Source organism: Colletotrichum lupini, chromosome 7, assembly GCF_023278565.1.
Source record: "Colletotrichum lupini chromosome 7, complete sequence".
NCBI classification, from domain to species: domain Eukaryota; kingdom Fungi; phylum Ascomycota; class Sordariomycetes; order Glomerellales; family Glomerellaceae; genus Colletotrichum; species Colletotrichum lupini.
In genome coordinates this window covers 3,118,779-3,133,309 of record NC_064680.1, presented here as the reverse complement: position 1 = coordinate 3,133,309, position 14,531 = coordinate 3,118,779, and the positions used below count along the sequence as shown (strand labels likewise).

The following is a 14,531-nucleotide window of genomic DNA, read 5'->3' as shown; positions in this document are numbered from 1 at the left end:
CTTGGTGTAGCCAGCCCGAAGCATTATCAACTCCAGTAGACCGGGTACCCTCGGAACTTCCGTGATGAGAGAGAGAGAGCTGCGTCCAAGGTTTGTGTTCCAACCTAAGCAAGGACCCGGAGCCTCGGCCTTTCTATCAAACAAGAGCCCCTTGCCTGTGCAGGTGGTGTCTGGTATGCCAGAGCGCCGCTTTACATACTACAGCCTACAGGTCCACCGAAGATTAATCGATGTTACGATCCAGAGGCTGTATCTCATCGCTCGTTGCGCCGCAGCTGTTGACCTGGCTTGTTAACGTTACCGAACTTCCTTGGTTGAGGCGCTTCATGAGGCTGTTCACGGGCAGATGTGTCACGAAGTGTGTCAAACGATATATGGGATCGACGGAATGTGTATTACGAGGCCTTCGGTGATGTACGAGATCGTATGGTATTAATGGTGTCGCCTTCCCCCCTGTAGTCAGGGTTCTTCTTCTCCCCCTCGGCCGCCCACCATCGCCATCACCACACAATCCCCGCCCTCCATCTATCTTTTCTCGCGCCCGCCCAAAATAAAGAGAAACAAAACCGCAAAAGACGTTGGCAAAACTAGGTATGCCCTTAGGCAGGGACCCCCCACTTCTCGTGGTATCGTAGTCTGCTATCCAAATTAGAATCCTGTTCACGAGGAGATTGAGTGCTAAGAAAAGGGGCAACTTACATGCTCGTACAAACGACAAAAAAGACCGTAGACACACTTCGGCGCTCAACCGCGCAGAGAGAGGAACGCGACCAACCCCCCCACGAAAGCCACAACCCACAGCGCCATGCCGACAAGCAGCATGATGCGCAGGTTGCGTCTTTGGTGGAACGAGAGGCCGGTGCACTCTCCGCCGGTGAGGCCCGCCAACACCCGATCCCACGACCAGACAAGGGTGACGGCCCCCACGAACGGCAGCAACAGGGTCGCCCACATCACCGCGTAGTAGAAGACCGCCTGGCGACGGACCGCGCCCCGCGAGAGAGGGGTCTGGTCCCGGACGGTCGCCGCCATGTCCGCGAGCTCGGTATCCGTGCCCCGGCCGCCGAGTTGACGGACGGCCTGGAGGGCACGGTACCTCTCCATCACCTCGGAGGAGTAGAGGTGGGGAGAGGCCCGGCGGCCCGCAGACTGGTCGATGGCGAGGGCTTCCGCCGCAGCTTGGTGGCTGATGTTTGTCATCTTGCTGGGGGTGGAGACCCTCTCCCTCGCCCTCGCCTGGTCGGTGGTGGTTTGGGGGCGCGACGCCGACGAGTACTGGGTTGGGAAGTACTCGCGGGTCGGCCGCCCAAAGGGTTGTTGTTGGCGATCTGGAAGCAGTTGAGGTTAGCCAGCGAGTTCCTGCGAGCCTAAAATGAAAAGCAAAGGACTTGCTTCGAGCAGGGGGGTTTGCTCCCCCCGAAGTATCTTCGAGCTTTTTTTCTTCGAACAGAGATTCGAACAGAGATTCGAATGGGATCTTGGAAGGAGGTGTGAGAGGTTTGGAGTCGAGGTCTTTTTTTGGTTGTTTATAGATTGGGTGACCAACCCTCGGTTTGGAGAGTGTTGTTTATGGGAAGAAGAAGAGGAAAGAAAGCAATAGAGCGAGGGAGGAGGGGAGGGCTTTATGTAGATATTGGGAGGGTAGTAAGGCATAGAAATGCGGAGACTGGATACTTACCAATGAAGATGGTACGGCGATCGATGCCTTGGTTCTCGGTGCGGGAGAAGAATGATCTTGTAGAGTTCTTTCTCAAGGCGGGGCGAGGATAGACGTGGCTACCGCCGTTTGAGGAATAAGGCCGGCCGGGGGAGATGATGTGTCCTGAAAGAGTATGGTCCTCGAGGCCGCTTGCGCGACGGAAAGCTTGAAGCTTGGCTGCGTCCTCACGGGGGACCAGGGGAAATGGCAGGTTGGCATACTCGTTGCGGCTGGGCTCGGCTGCCTCTTCATGAACCTGTGCTCGATGGTTCCGGACGCGATCCCAAGAGAAGTCTGGATAGGGAGCTGGCATGGGATCGAGCTCGATCTCCTCCCAGCCGTCTTGTCTTCGCTGTCTATTCTGCAGTGCGCGCGCAGGAGGCGATAGATAGGAAGGAGAGGCAGAACGAGAGGGGATCGACGGTAGAGGGGTCGACGTCTCCCACCATGCTCTCGCCCGGGTGGTGGAGGGCTCCCGGCCTTTGTGGGAAGTAGTGTGGTGAGCGACAGGATGCTGTTGTTGATGCTGAACCAGAAGTGCATCTGAGACGTTGGCAATGCTGCTACCAGTCATAACTCTGCCCACAAAGCCTGTAGGGAACTCGCGGTCATCGGTGACAGTTCGCCAGTCTTCATCTCCCTCCAAGCCGGTCCGCTCCTCTCCATCTTCTGAGGCGACTGTGGCCATGCGCGTGTGATCGATGGCGTTGTATGGCTCTGTTGCTTGCATGCCAATCTCATCTCCGGTGAATGGGGCTGGAACAGGAACGGGAACCTTGATACCGGATTGGGTGATCTGCCAGTCGGGCTGAATAGCTGGGGCATGGTAGAAGTCATTCTTTTGCTGATGAGAGCTGCTGTGATAAGGTGACTGACGTGAATTCTGAAGATTGGAATAACGAACACGCCCGATAAGACCACTAGATGGCTGGCTGAGACCAGTAACGTGGTGAAGCGCACGAGAAACTTCTTTCTCAGCATGAGGGCGTAGAAAGACCTTCTCTTTGCCAGGCTCAGACTGCTCGGCATTGTGCTCCGAAGCATGGGACGATGCGTTGGAGAAAGCATGGAAGGGGTTCAACAACTTGACTGGAGCCTTTCCTTTGTCCAGGTTGGTGACCTCATCTTCGGAATAGCCAGAGGCGTCTCCATCATACTCAGAATCAGACTCAGATGCTTGCTCGACTGTAGGGACAGGATGGTCAGCAGGGATCGAGGGAGGGGGTAGAACGCCACGATCGATGAAGATAGGTAAGTGGTTGCTCTGATTGCCAGGCTGTAAGGCTTCGTGATCAAGAAAGATGGGATACTGAGTTCCGTTCAAGCCAGAAAGGTGAGTTGTGTTGAAATAACCAGAAGGAGTCTCTTTCTTGACGACGTCGTCAATGTGGGAAGATTGGTCTGCCTCCTCGGTATGCCATGAGGGACTTGCTGCGACTGGGGGCGAGAGAATAGGGGAAGAGGCCAAAATAGGCGAGGGCCTTGGCTCGACCTTGATTTTGTTCATGGAACCGTGGTCAATTGAAGCTAGACTGTAGTCATCACCATCCTCTGGGTAGAATGATGAGGCATCTGGGTACTCAGTGGCGGCATGCTGGCTGTCGAAAGGATCATCGATGGAATCTTGTCGGTCATGCTGCTCCTTGAACTCATGTAAGGACAAATTCGAATAATCAATGAAGGCGTTCTCATCATCCGACAGGTATGGAGAGGAAGATCTTTGAGGACCATGGTCTGTCGTCTGAGCTTGAGACACGACAGTAGAAGGCGAAGTTTGCTTATCGACCTTGCTCTGCTGGCTAGATGCATTCGGCTCGGCAAGTAGCTCGAGGCTCTTCGGCTCCTTCTGACCCTTAGAGTCTTGAAACTGGCTAGAGGAATTGTTCGAGGCACTTAAAATGTCTTCGACTTGCTCCTCCGTGAGCTGCTCTCCATCGCCTAGCTGTCCATCGAACTCAACGGGGATCTTGGGAGTTGGAGGAGCAATGTGTCGATGAGCTTCATTGAACGAAGCATATAGGGCCTTGTTCGGGGTGAGAGACCGCTTGGAAGGTCGCTAGACAAGGTTAGTATGATACCCTCAATGTTAAAATTAATGAGCGACAAAGATATCTCACCTCTTTGATCCCTTGATTATCAGACATCTTTTGCGACGTGAGATCTGCTTTCTGCTGAAAGAGATGGATTGTCTCGGGGCAAGGATGAAAGAAGTGGGATGAAACAGTAGAATCGTGCTTCCAAAAGAGATCGCCGATGAGGCAGGGCAGTTATCGCTGCTGTTCGAGAGTATTCGGTTCGCGAGTAACCTCTGTTGTCGTCTGTGATATCGCAGGAAACTCAAGCCTAGACAGGGAGAAGGAAAGCGGTCAAAAATAGTCGTTGGACAAGTGATGGAATGTCAACTTTTCCCAAAGGTCAAGGTGAAGCGACGTGAGTATACCGAACTGGCGGTACAAACTTGATACCTAGGGCGAATTGTTTCAATGACGCTCCCAATGTAGAAGTGCTCTGGCGAGTCCGTAGATTGCTTGACTGTCTCGCGCCCCGAGACCTTTGACGTACTGAAAAAGTTGCTTGTGCTTGAAATCTTGGAAGTCCTCAAGTGAATGCTTGAAAAGCTCAGTAAGTTGGATAAGCAAGGTGAAGGTGCGGATAGTTATGAGTATCTCTGAAATAATTTCAGAAAGGCGCATTTCCTGGGGGAGAAGGGTGAGGAATTTTGCAAGAAGCAGACAAAAGGGTAGCTCATTGACAAAAAGTGATTGGTATCAAGAAAGAAGAGTGAGGAATGCGAGAAGGTTGCATGTGAGATGGATATCGTGCAATGAGAAGGGTTAGAAGGGGACGGGAGAGGAGAAGGATTCAAGGCAAGCTGGTGAAATAGCTGCTGCTGTGTGAGAGAGAAATCCAGCAGCGTGACTTCCTGCGAAGTGGGAAATGAGGAAGAATTTTTCAACGCGGTGCGATTCTGTTTCCTAAGAAAAAAACCAAAAATCCGTTCAGCCGGGCAGACGTGATGCCAAACTCGAGATATCAACAAAGCCCAATGTGTAGAATGGATGTGGGTCCCAACACCTCTTACCTCCTATCAGCAGCTGTAAACTGCCCTTCGAGGCAATCAGGCGACGAGGATGCTTTATCTTTTTTCTTTCCCAAACCTCAAGACAAGGCTTTGAATTTTCATAATTTGGCATTGGCAATAAGATATTTCAGGTTATCATCCGTTTAGCATAGTACACCCCATGGTCCCATACAAGTTGGTCTCGAGGTTTACTACATCGTTTACGCGGATCCGTTTTGTACTTACGTTTTCAGCCAGGAGCAACATTAGCATGACGATGAGGATTCCGAGAACTCAAAAGTCATGAGAATGTTGAGTCCACATCACGAACATGGGTAACAAACGGTCTCGAGTGTATCTTCTATCCCATAGTTGAACCACCAGCGTGTGAACGGTATCGAGGAAGAAGAACGACATTTGAACATGAATGTCGCATATATTCTGGCTTAAAAATATGGCGAGAGGCATGTTGTATCTGCAAAATTTTGTAGATGCCAGGCTACTCACAAGTACCCATATGGAGAAGACAAAATTCCAAGAAAGAAATGCGCCCAGCCCAGCCGTAACGTGTGCTGCTATCCAGTCATTTGCTTGACTACCGTAAATAGACAGGAGCCACGGGGTTCAATAGAGATTCAGACAGAGAAGCGAAAAAGGATATGTGGGAGGTTTGATGGCGAGTGTGCGAGCATCTGTTGCGCGGGCAACGTGAAGTATCGCGGACTCTTATGCTGTAAGGAAGGAACGAGATGTCGTTAGATGAAGCAGGCACGACCGAATCGTTCGCAGATCCACTTATTTTCCGATGGCCTAGACCCAAAACCGTTAGTTCTAAAAATCGGTGATAGGTGATAAAGATAAGCGATAAGACAGTGCCCAGGCACCTCATGATGAACCCCCTGTCAATGGACCCTGTTGGATTTCCTCCTTCTGACAAGGCAAGCCAGCCTCCAGATGGCCATTGCTTTGATTCCTTCTTCTATCATCCGTGTGTCGGCATGTCTGGGCCGAATCCACTGCTACCAGCTCATACACCTTGGCATTGATGAAGGTATTCCAGGATATCTGCGACGAGCTGAGCGCCTCAATATTTTCAGGGTCTGTCAGCTTTCAGGGACCATCTAGTGCATCGGCAACGCAGCACCCGAGACCTTGGTATCCCTCCGTCCATCATCTACCATTTTGGGGGGTTCCGAGTCCAACTCACGATGTCCAGTCGAAGCGTGCGTCCCATCGGCTTCAACTTGGCGGAGGAGTGTACGTTGCGATTTCTGCTGATCGTGGAAATCGAGCTGCTAGTGCGCAACCGATCGACGGCAGACGAAACGCACCCCCTCATCGAATTATTAATGTTCTTGGGACGGCATCACAGCATCATCCCCCAAAGTGACGAAGACCTCCAATTTCTCCACTTCTACCAAGAGGGGAAGTCGGGATATAGGTTCCATGGAGTCTCGTCGAAGCCGCAAAGAAGAGTCAAGCAGATAGAGTTCGACCTGCCCGCAGTCTGTGCTCGTCTCGTCCGAGCCTAGAAGACCGAAAAATCAAGATTGACAGGCGCAAGTAGTCAATGTGTTGCGGGCCTCATAAGCCAGCATTGCGAGATTACATCGTTCTTCGGTTGGACTTGGACTTTTGCTTGGTGGACATGGAGAGGCGAACAAGCAAGATCCTGAAAAACACCGGCTGAGACAGCAAAGATCGGCACCGAATTCAATAACCGGGACACATCCCTGACGAAGACAGGGCGAAAAGCATTGTTTCGTCCCTGAGTGTCACGTATGCACCAGCAAGTGCCGCTGTCAATCAAATGGACCCTCGTTTCCTGGGTGGTCGCTGTTTTGTTGCTTGATGCATCAACAATATTTTGTCGGAATCCTTGGTGCATCGCAAACACATCGCATAGCATAGCATCGCAGCGCGGCGCGGCGCAGCCAAGGAGTGTTGTCTGGATGCAGTACACAGGCCCGACTGGACGAGGTGCAGGAGTCAGATTCCCGGTCACGGTCTCCCTTGCCTTCCAACTGGGTTTGCATCGGAGGATGTTCCGTGGGTCTCGCCGAGCCGTCATGGATGATGGACAAGTTGTCAAGTCGGCGACAGCAACAAAACAGCAAAGGAGCGGCTGGGCGGTTGCTTCAGTGGATGGCAATTTCTTGAAAAACCGAGGGTTGGAAAGCCTCATTAAAAGGAGGCGACGACAGTCGACGTGGGAGGGACAGATGCACGGAGATGAGGCAACCAATGAGCGACTGAGACCGAGGCTGCAGAACCAATCATGGGCGGCAAAATACCAGCCCCTTTGCCGAATCCAGATCTTGATGAACACCCGCTCCCTCGTCCTCGACTTTTTCGCCTCCTCCTCCCCCGATGGCTTCGCCCACCTGTCACGAACCCCACCGCCCTCGCATGCCTCAACCTGGGATCTTTCTTCCAATCCCGTGTGCAGTCGGCGAACCATCGACTTGGGGCGGACTTGCAATTCCCATTGTTTGGCGGCTACGGATACATACACGCACGCAGAGGGCAATACCTATACTCCGTGTGCATTCACTTCCACACCCTCATACCCTACACCGTGGGTGAGACTGGACGAGAAAGAGGAAGCGGTCGAGCTGACCGTCTGTTCAGGTATTGTTGCTGCACACAACTCGAGACAGCAGCATAACCTTACCCTGCCCGCTATATCATCATATGCATGCACGCACTATCAATGTCTTGCCTGACAAGCACCATCTCACAGTTGAGGCGGGCAATAGCAGCGGTGGACAAGGTTGGGAAGTCTATCCGTACCCAGAGCTTACTGTGTAGGTTCGTCGAGTTCCAACGCCAACCCGCCTGGAAACGCCACGTTCCTTGCACCGGTCGGGGGATGGCAGCGATGGACCTCGCACTAAATCTGCGATGCGCAACGCCGCACACGCATATCCGTCTTAGCTCCCTCACACCGCTCGTACGACGGTGTCCGCTGCCCGGCTCCCGTCCACCCAAACCTCTCGGTTGCTTCGACTCGCCCTCGTCCCGCTGGTTGGGATTCTGCAGATGAGCAAGCCAAGGGGGGCCTAGACGGGCCATGCAACGCTGTCCTGCCCTGAGCTGGGTCTCTCCATGCAGCTATGTCTGTCCAGCAGAACAGACTGGCTCTCAGAAATCGTCCTGCTGTGCCAGTCCCTCGCCTCACTTCGTCGTGCCTCGAAACTGAACCTTTGTTTCGTTTCTTTTACATGGTCCTCCCGAGCTATCCATTCCTCGTTAGTTGCCGTACGCAACCTCCAGCCGCCGGCGCCGGGCATCCTTCTCCACCGGCCTCTTTAATGCGGTTCCGGCGCACATGACACCCATACCAACAGTGGTCGCCCGTATTTCACCTTGAGCCCCCCCCCGGCCTGCCACACTTCATCACACCTCCGACCTCCCGAAGTTTGCCCTTTCCCACCATTTTCGCCCTTTCCTTCCATTTTGCAATATCTCAAGAATGTTCAATGGCGTTTTGGGTGGTCGGCGGGGAGGCAAGGCCACTTTCCCAAGGTGAGGGCCACGTCCTCAATTCCGATCTCTACGTTGTGGGTGGCAAAAGGAGGATTGGTCACGCTCATGAGCGCGACATCTACGACGGCAACTCTGAGTACGCACACGACGACATGCCCTTCCAGAAAAGGGCCCGTGTATCACATTTCACGTCCGACTCGGATCCTGTTTGTCCACCGCGGGGATCGATTCCCGTTCAGAACCTGTCCTTTTTAGTAATCCGAGAACAAACATCGCCAACGCCCGAGCCGGCTGAAGCCGATGTCACCTCATCGCAAATGGAGCGCACCGCCTCTGGCTTGTCCATCTCGTCCGATACAGACATTTACAGCGCCGCCAGCGAGGACGATCTAAGGCTGCTCGACGACGATGTTGCGGCTAGACTTGTCGAAAATCGGTTGCAGCTTGGCCGACGTCGTACCAAGGATTCTCAGCATGAACGAATCCTGAGATCACTCATCCGACCACGATCTCGGCATGCCGAGTTCTCCATCGATAATGATGCGCTGGAAAGCATTTTTTCCGCCGCAAACGAGATCTTCTTTCACAACAGTCTATCACAGCGCGTCACTTGGGATTGGTCCCATGCATCTAGCGCCCAGTACAAGGACCACATCATCGGCACTACAGCCCTTCGACGCTCTAAAATGGGAGGCTTCGAGACTCTTATTGTCTTATCGAACCCAATCTTGAAGGACAAGCAGTACAACCGACGACTTCTCATCTCTACCTTCTTACATGAGCTCATTCATAGCTACCTTTTTATCAAATGCGGCGTTAAGGCTCGTCAATGTGGCGGTCATACCGCTGGCTTTCGACGGATTGCGGAGCTCATTGATCTCTGGGCTGGGCCGGACAACTTGCACCTACGGAACATGGAGGCGGATCTGGACCACTTCCGTGAGGACGAAGACCATGTTCCTGAAGGCGATGTGCACCCTATGGGCAGACCCTGCAGACACAACTTCCCCGCCTTTCAAGAGCACCTCAACCCCCGTCACCACACATACCACGACAACCAGACTTGCGAGAGGTCTCGATACAGATCTCAGGAACGATGGGAGTATCACATCAATGACCACCGCGAGTACTTTCCAGTCAGCAGGGAGAGCAGTCCCACATCTACGACCATAACGACGACTGAGGAAGACTACGACGAAGTGGAGCCACTTGAAGAAGGTGAGATCCGCGAGACACGTGGCCGGCTCTTCTTCCCTGGCAACTATGTTTCCAGCAGGCAGTCATCTGCCCACGAACGAAACTTTTATGACTCATACGACGGGCAATGGGCCCGTATTGATGACCGAGGGGGGATTGTCGTCTTGGGTTACGACAACGCTCCACAGCAGGCCATCCCGTCATACGTTAGGGGATGCCGAAATGCGTCTCCCACATGTGTATAGCACGTTATTCTCTTTGTCCGGATCTTATGGCGAGATGGTCTCATTAGGCGGCGAATCATATTAAGCATGGCGACGGTGTTTTACAATACAATCTTGGGGGGGTGTTTCTACCCACGTCAGGTTCCTACAGGTGCATTATCATGGGTCGGCGGAAGGACTATCATAACACATTGTAATCCATCCTTCTATAACCCTCTTCATCTAGATCTGTTATTTCAAAGCCTTGCCTAGCATGGCAACTTTACCAAGCTGCCACACTATCACTCGTTCGCTGCCGACCAGTCGCGCTGACTGTTGCCCACGCCAGCACGGCTTCGAACACCGCTATGAGGCAGTCTAAGCTCCCTTCTCACTCTGCGACATCGCCGACGGTGAGAAAACTGGCTGACCGAGCCCCCGGTTTGAAACCATGCGCCTCTCTTGGTAAACGCTCTGAGGTGAGGGGATGCGTGCTTGGGCCGCGACGGTTGACCGTTGTACCAAACAGACGCACCCAAGCGCCGTCGGGACGGGATGGCGAGTAAGTGTTTACAAAACGAACATGGCAGCGACATGACAGCTCGCTGAGAAATATTTCTTTGAACCAACAAGGAGGAAAGGAAGATTGTCCACCCGCCAACTATGCTACAACTCGACATGGCGGAATCGAAGCGGGCCAGGTTTCTACCACAACAGTGCCAACATCACTCGCGGAAACCGCACAAGGATGATCACTTACCGCAACCACGGTCTTACAACATCAACGACGTTGCAATTACTCTATCCGAATCCATGTTAGGGCCGATTCCATGGTCCGCCTCCGAGAAGTCACTAAAGAACACCGTCGCCCGCGTATTAGTCGACAAGGGCACCGAAACAAGTCCCAAAGTCACTTCGGCAAGCACCGTCTTCTCCATCATGAAAGCAATCGACGATCTCTGCTTCCTGGGCTTGCTCTTCCCGACACCCCAGATCAACCACGTATCGCACCCCGTCCTTCTAGAAGTCGGACAAACGCGGGGTAGGGTGGGTTGGACGCAGCCGCTGCGGGCTAGTAGGCCCGGGGGCCCCAGCATCGTCATCCGCCTGAGCACGGTCCGTCACCGCGATGACGGCACCACCACCACCACCACTACCACCGGTACCGGCAAGCCGCTACCACTCAGGGAGATTGTGCAGGTTGCTGTTCACGAAATGGTGCACGCATACCTCTTGTTGCTGTCGTGTCGGAGAGATAAGTGCGATGTGGATTTCGATATTATGCACCGTGACTCTGATGGCGGGGGCCATGGGCTTGCGTTTGTTGCAGTACTCAAGGCTGTGTTGGGGCAGATTCAGAGTTGGGCGCCGGAGTTACGGGACTTTGGGTTAACTGATGAGTCTATTCATCCGTATGAGGACTTTGGGCTGGAATTGTGGAAGAGGGGGGATAGGATCTCGTCGAGAAGCAAGGGGCAGCGTGTTTGGTGGCTCGCTGCGAAGCCTATGTAATTGGTGAGGTGTGAACAAGCCTTTTATTTTTGGCGTTGGGTACTGGAAATGGTAGAGCGAGCAATCGCTATTGAACTTGTTCGCTTGCAAAGAGTGTCTTTGCGTCACTTATCACATCACCTTTGATAGTCGGGCGTCTTTCTTCTAACTTTGGTGGCTTTTCTACGAGATCGTAATGAAGGGGATTGACAATCTACTTCACTTACAGACAAGAATTACAAGATCATATCAAACATCGACATCAGGCTCAGCAACTGGTCTTTATTCAACACACCATCTGAATGGACACTGTCTCTGGCTTTATCTTCCATTTACTCAATTCTTACTTCTTCTCAAGAAGCATCTCAACCCCGTACCTACTTGGTTGTCATAAGCGACGATCTGAGTGAGATATAACTTACTTGACAAGCTTGAGTTTCGTAATATTACCGGGTATGGAAACTAGTCTAGCCGCTTGGCTTGGAATTGCTACTTCTAGTTACTACTTAGTCGATAATTCTTGCATCCTATCGCTCGATAGACTTAGTAGCCATCCCGAAATCCACGGGAACTAAGCGTTTACTGAATCCCCACACTTTGCAAATTAATAGATTGATTTATGCGTGCGAGTGCCTTGGCGAATTGGGATGAGCGGGAGGCTTCAGGTACCAGCCCATCGCAAACGAAGTATCTTGCTTTTGGGCGATCCGGAGGAGCCTGTAGAGGTGGTTGACTCATGGCTTCTTTCCCATTTGTCTCTAATTATTTTGACAAAGCCCATCTGAACAAGTCGTAGATCTAAGGAGCAGTCGCTCGTTCGTCATCTTCCCACCAACCCACTTTAGGCCATTACACTGCCTCGGAACTTGTCGTCTTTTTCAACCTGCATCTTTAAAATCAGCCGTCAGCATATCCGTTGCAAGTCGCCAATTTAAGCATAGTTCACTTAGCCGATGGAACCACGGACAGGGTGGTCATTTTTCAGCCGAGCACCAAGACGTCCGTCTTCGGCAATTTTAGCCAGGGGTTTATGATGCTAGCGCAATGTCTCATGCATGATCTCCTCCGTCTTACACCTCCAAGGTTCTCACCAATATTTTTATTCTGTTGCCTGTTCAGTGGAGTCCCAAAAAAGAAAACAGCACATTCTACAGAATTCATGTATTTGCGACCTTTGGCACCTCATTTTGCTGTGCAAATGCCTCTTTTACAAATGCAAGAGTTGGTTTTCGATTGGCCAAGATGGATTCCCCAGACGCACCGCGTGAACAACGTCCTTTGATTGCAAATCCGGCTCTGGAAGGCACAGACAAGACAAGGAAGACGCTCAAAGAACCCATTGTTCGAGAAACGACGAGTCGCGGCAACTCGATCTACGAGCCATTGCAGAACCCGGATGACGGCAACTCAGCGACGGCCCGTAGCGACAGCGGCAAGGGCAGTGATGCCGCACATGATTTCCAGAAGGTCAGCTGGACGCCGTTCGTGATCCTAACTGATATCTGTGCGGTTGTACTCCCGGTTGGGTTTCTTATCTTTGCCTTCTTGGTGTTGAGCATCAATGGGCAGGAGACAGACGAGGCCTCTGCTGGACAATATCGCAATGCAGTCACCATTGTACGTATTCTTTATCTTGCGAGTATCCTGTTTCACAGTTCAATACTGACATGGACTCTTCCAGCTTGCTACCCTCTTTCCCATAATATTCGCGGCTATCATAGGCCGTCTCATGTCCCAAATCGCCCGTTGGAAACTCGAAAGGGGCGCCACCATGGAAGCGTTGGAGCAATTGATGGGAAGCCGGACTGTTGGTGGCACGCTATTGATTCATATCCAGCTTCGGGCCGTCAACCTCCTGATGCTATCACTCATTCTGATATGGATCTTCTCGCCTCTGGGCGGCCAATCCGTCTTGCGCATGCTCGAAACCCGACCTCGAAGCGTGGTTACTCCTTCAAGTGTCGTCTATTTCGACACTGATGCCCGGTCCCAGTTTGCATCCTGGTCAGATGCTTCGCCGACGAGCTACGCGTATAACATCAATCGGATGTCCATTGTTAATGCCATGTACAATGCTCTGATTCTCAGTCCCGATGCCGTAAAGAGGGATTCCATGGATGTCTGGGGAAACGTCAAGATTCCGGCGCTATCGTCGTACGGTAATTTTGAGACAACAGAATGGCAAGACGTTCCAGCAGATAAAGAGAAGCTAGAGTTTTCATCTCTCGTCGGCGTTCCCATCACGCACGTCGCTGAGGGAAACACAACCACCTTGCTGGAATCGAGCTACATGCACTTCGCATGTGACAATATCAGCGTTTCAGCGTTCTCGTACGATACCCAATCCGGCCCTTCGTTCGCCACAGCCGTCATATTCAACGAAACTTCGCTCTGTATGTCCGACCGCTGCAGAATCGTCGCCAACGGGACCTGGCAGGGTTGGAACCTCAACCAGACAACCTCCTCAGACGGCATGTCAGGATGGAACCTCGCGCTTGACAACTTTGTAGATGCGCAGTGGAATGACCACGACTGGTACAGCAAGCGCGGGCTCAGGGTCGAGGATGCTAACCGCCCCAATATCAGGCCTCGCCAGTCAGGCCTCGTTGGTTAAGGGATAGCTCAGGGGGTATAAAGAGGGGGACTAAGTAACAAAGGAGCAGCTTAGGTATATATAAAGTACTAATAATATACCTTAAGAAAAGGGTAGATTTTAATAATTTATTTTTTAAACCCTAATAGTAATTAGCTTTTATAAACTTCTTTTTTATATTATATACTTATTAATAATTTAAAATCTCTATTTATAAAAAGAACTAGGTTAAAAACTTAAAATATTAATAAAAATAAAATATAATAAGAGAGCGTAGTTAGTATTATAATAATAATAAAAAATTAACTCTTTTCTATTAAACCCCCTAAAATTACCTCTTTTTTAATAAATAATATAAGAACGAAGCGTAATAAGATAAATAACGTAATAATAATATAAAAAGACTATATTACTAAGAATATTAACGAATTTTAAATAAAATAGTAAACTTCTTATTCTTATTTATTAATACTTAAATTAAATAATAAGTAATAAGCTAGTAAAACTATAAAAATAGGAACGATAATAAAAAAAAAATCCTTATTATAATATATAAAGAGCGCTTATATAAAAAATAAATAAATTTAAAACGCTTATAAAGCTTTTTAAATAGCCCGGCCCCCGTGCTAAGGGCTACGGTTTTAATTATAATAACTTTAAATATTAGTTTTAATATAAATAAGAACGTAAACCCCTAAACTAAAAATAGTTTAATAAATAAAGTTATATTTAAAGCGCTACTTAAATAATAATAAAATAATAAGTTCGTACTACCTAAGCCCTTATTTATTAACTCCT

The 14,531-nt window shown here is 50.7% G+C and overlaps 5 protein-coding genes across 5 annotated transcripts; 3 read left to right on the top strand and 2 right to left on the bottom strand.

Moving 5' to 3' along the window:
* Window positions 1-744: 744 nt before the first annotated feature.
* CLUP02_13972 (uncharacterized protein) lies at window positions 745-3,843 on the bottom strand (the record flags this gene model as incomplete). Its single annotated transcript, XM_049292907.1, has 3 exons — window positions 745-1,328; window positions 1,679-3,755; window positions 3,817-3,843. 3 exons carry the CDS (start codon window positions 3,841-3,843, stop codon window positions 745-747), a joined length of 2,688 nt encoding a protein of 895 aa, XP_049150053.1.
* Window positions 3,844-5,355: 1,512 nt separating this feature from the next.
* CLUP02_13971 (uncharacterized protein) lies at window positions 5,356-5,649 on the bottom strand (the record flags this gene model as incomplete). Its single annotated transcript, XM_049292906.1, has 1 exon — window positions 5,356-5,649. One exon carries the CDS (start codon window positions 5,647-5,649, stop codon window positions 5,356-5,358), a length of 294 nt encoding a protein of 97 aa, XP_049150052.1.
* Window positions 5,650-6,541: 892 nt separating this feature from the next.
* CLUP02_13970 (uncharacterized protein) lies at window positions 6,542-7,486 on the top strand (the record flags this gene model as incomplete). The annotated part of the gene is made up of 1 exon (XM_049292905.1): window positions 6,542-7,486. The coding sequence occupies one exon, from the start codon at window positions 6,542-6,544 to the stop codon at window positions 7,484-7,486; it is 945 nt and encodes a 314-aa protein (XP_049150051.1).
* Window positions 7,487-8,242: 756 nt separating this feature from the next.
* Window positions 8,243-11,161, top strand: CLUP02_13969 (uncharacterized protein; the record flags this gene model as incomplete). Its single annotated transcript, XM_049292904.1, has 3 exons — window positions 8,243-9,652; window positions 10,179-10,211; window positions 10,283-11,161. 3 exons carry the CDS (start codon window positions 8,243-8,245, stop codon window positions 11,159-11,161), a joined length of 2,322 nt encoding a protein of 773 aa, XP_049150050.1.
* Window positions 11,162-12,382: 1,221 nt separating this feature from the next.
* Window positions 12,383-13,754, top strand: CLUP02_13968 (uncharacterized protein; the record flags this gene model as incomplete). Its single annotated transcript, XM_049292903.1, has 2 exons — window positions 12,383-12,757; window positions 12,822-13,754. The coding sequence occupies 2 exons, from the start codon at window positions 12,383-12,385 to the stop codon at window positions 13,752-13,754; spliced, it is 1,308 nt and encodes a 435-aa protein (XP_049150049.1).
* Window positions 13,755-14,531: the final 777 nt, after the last annotated feature.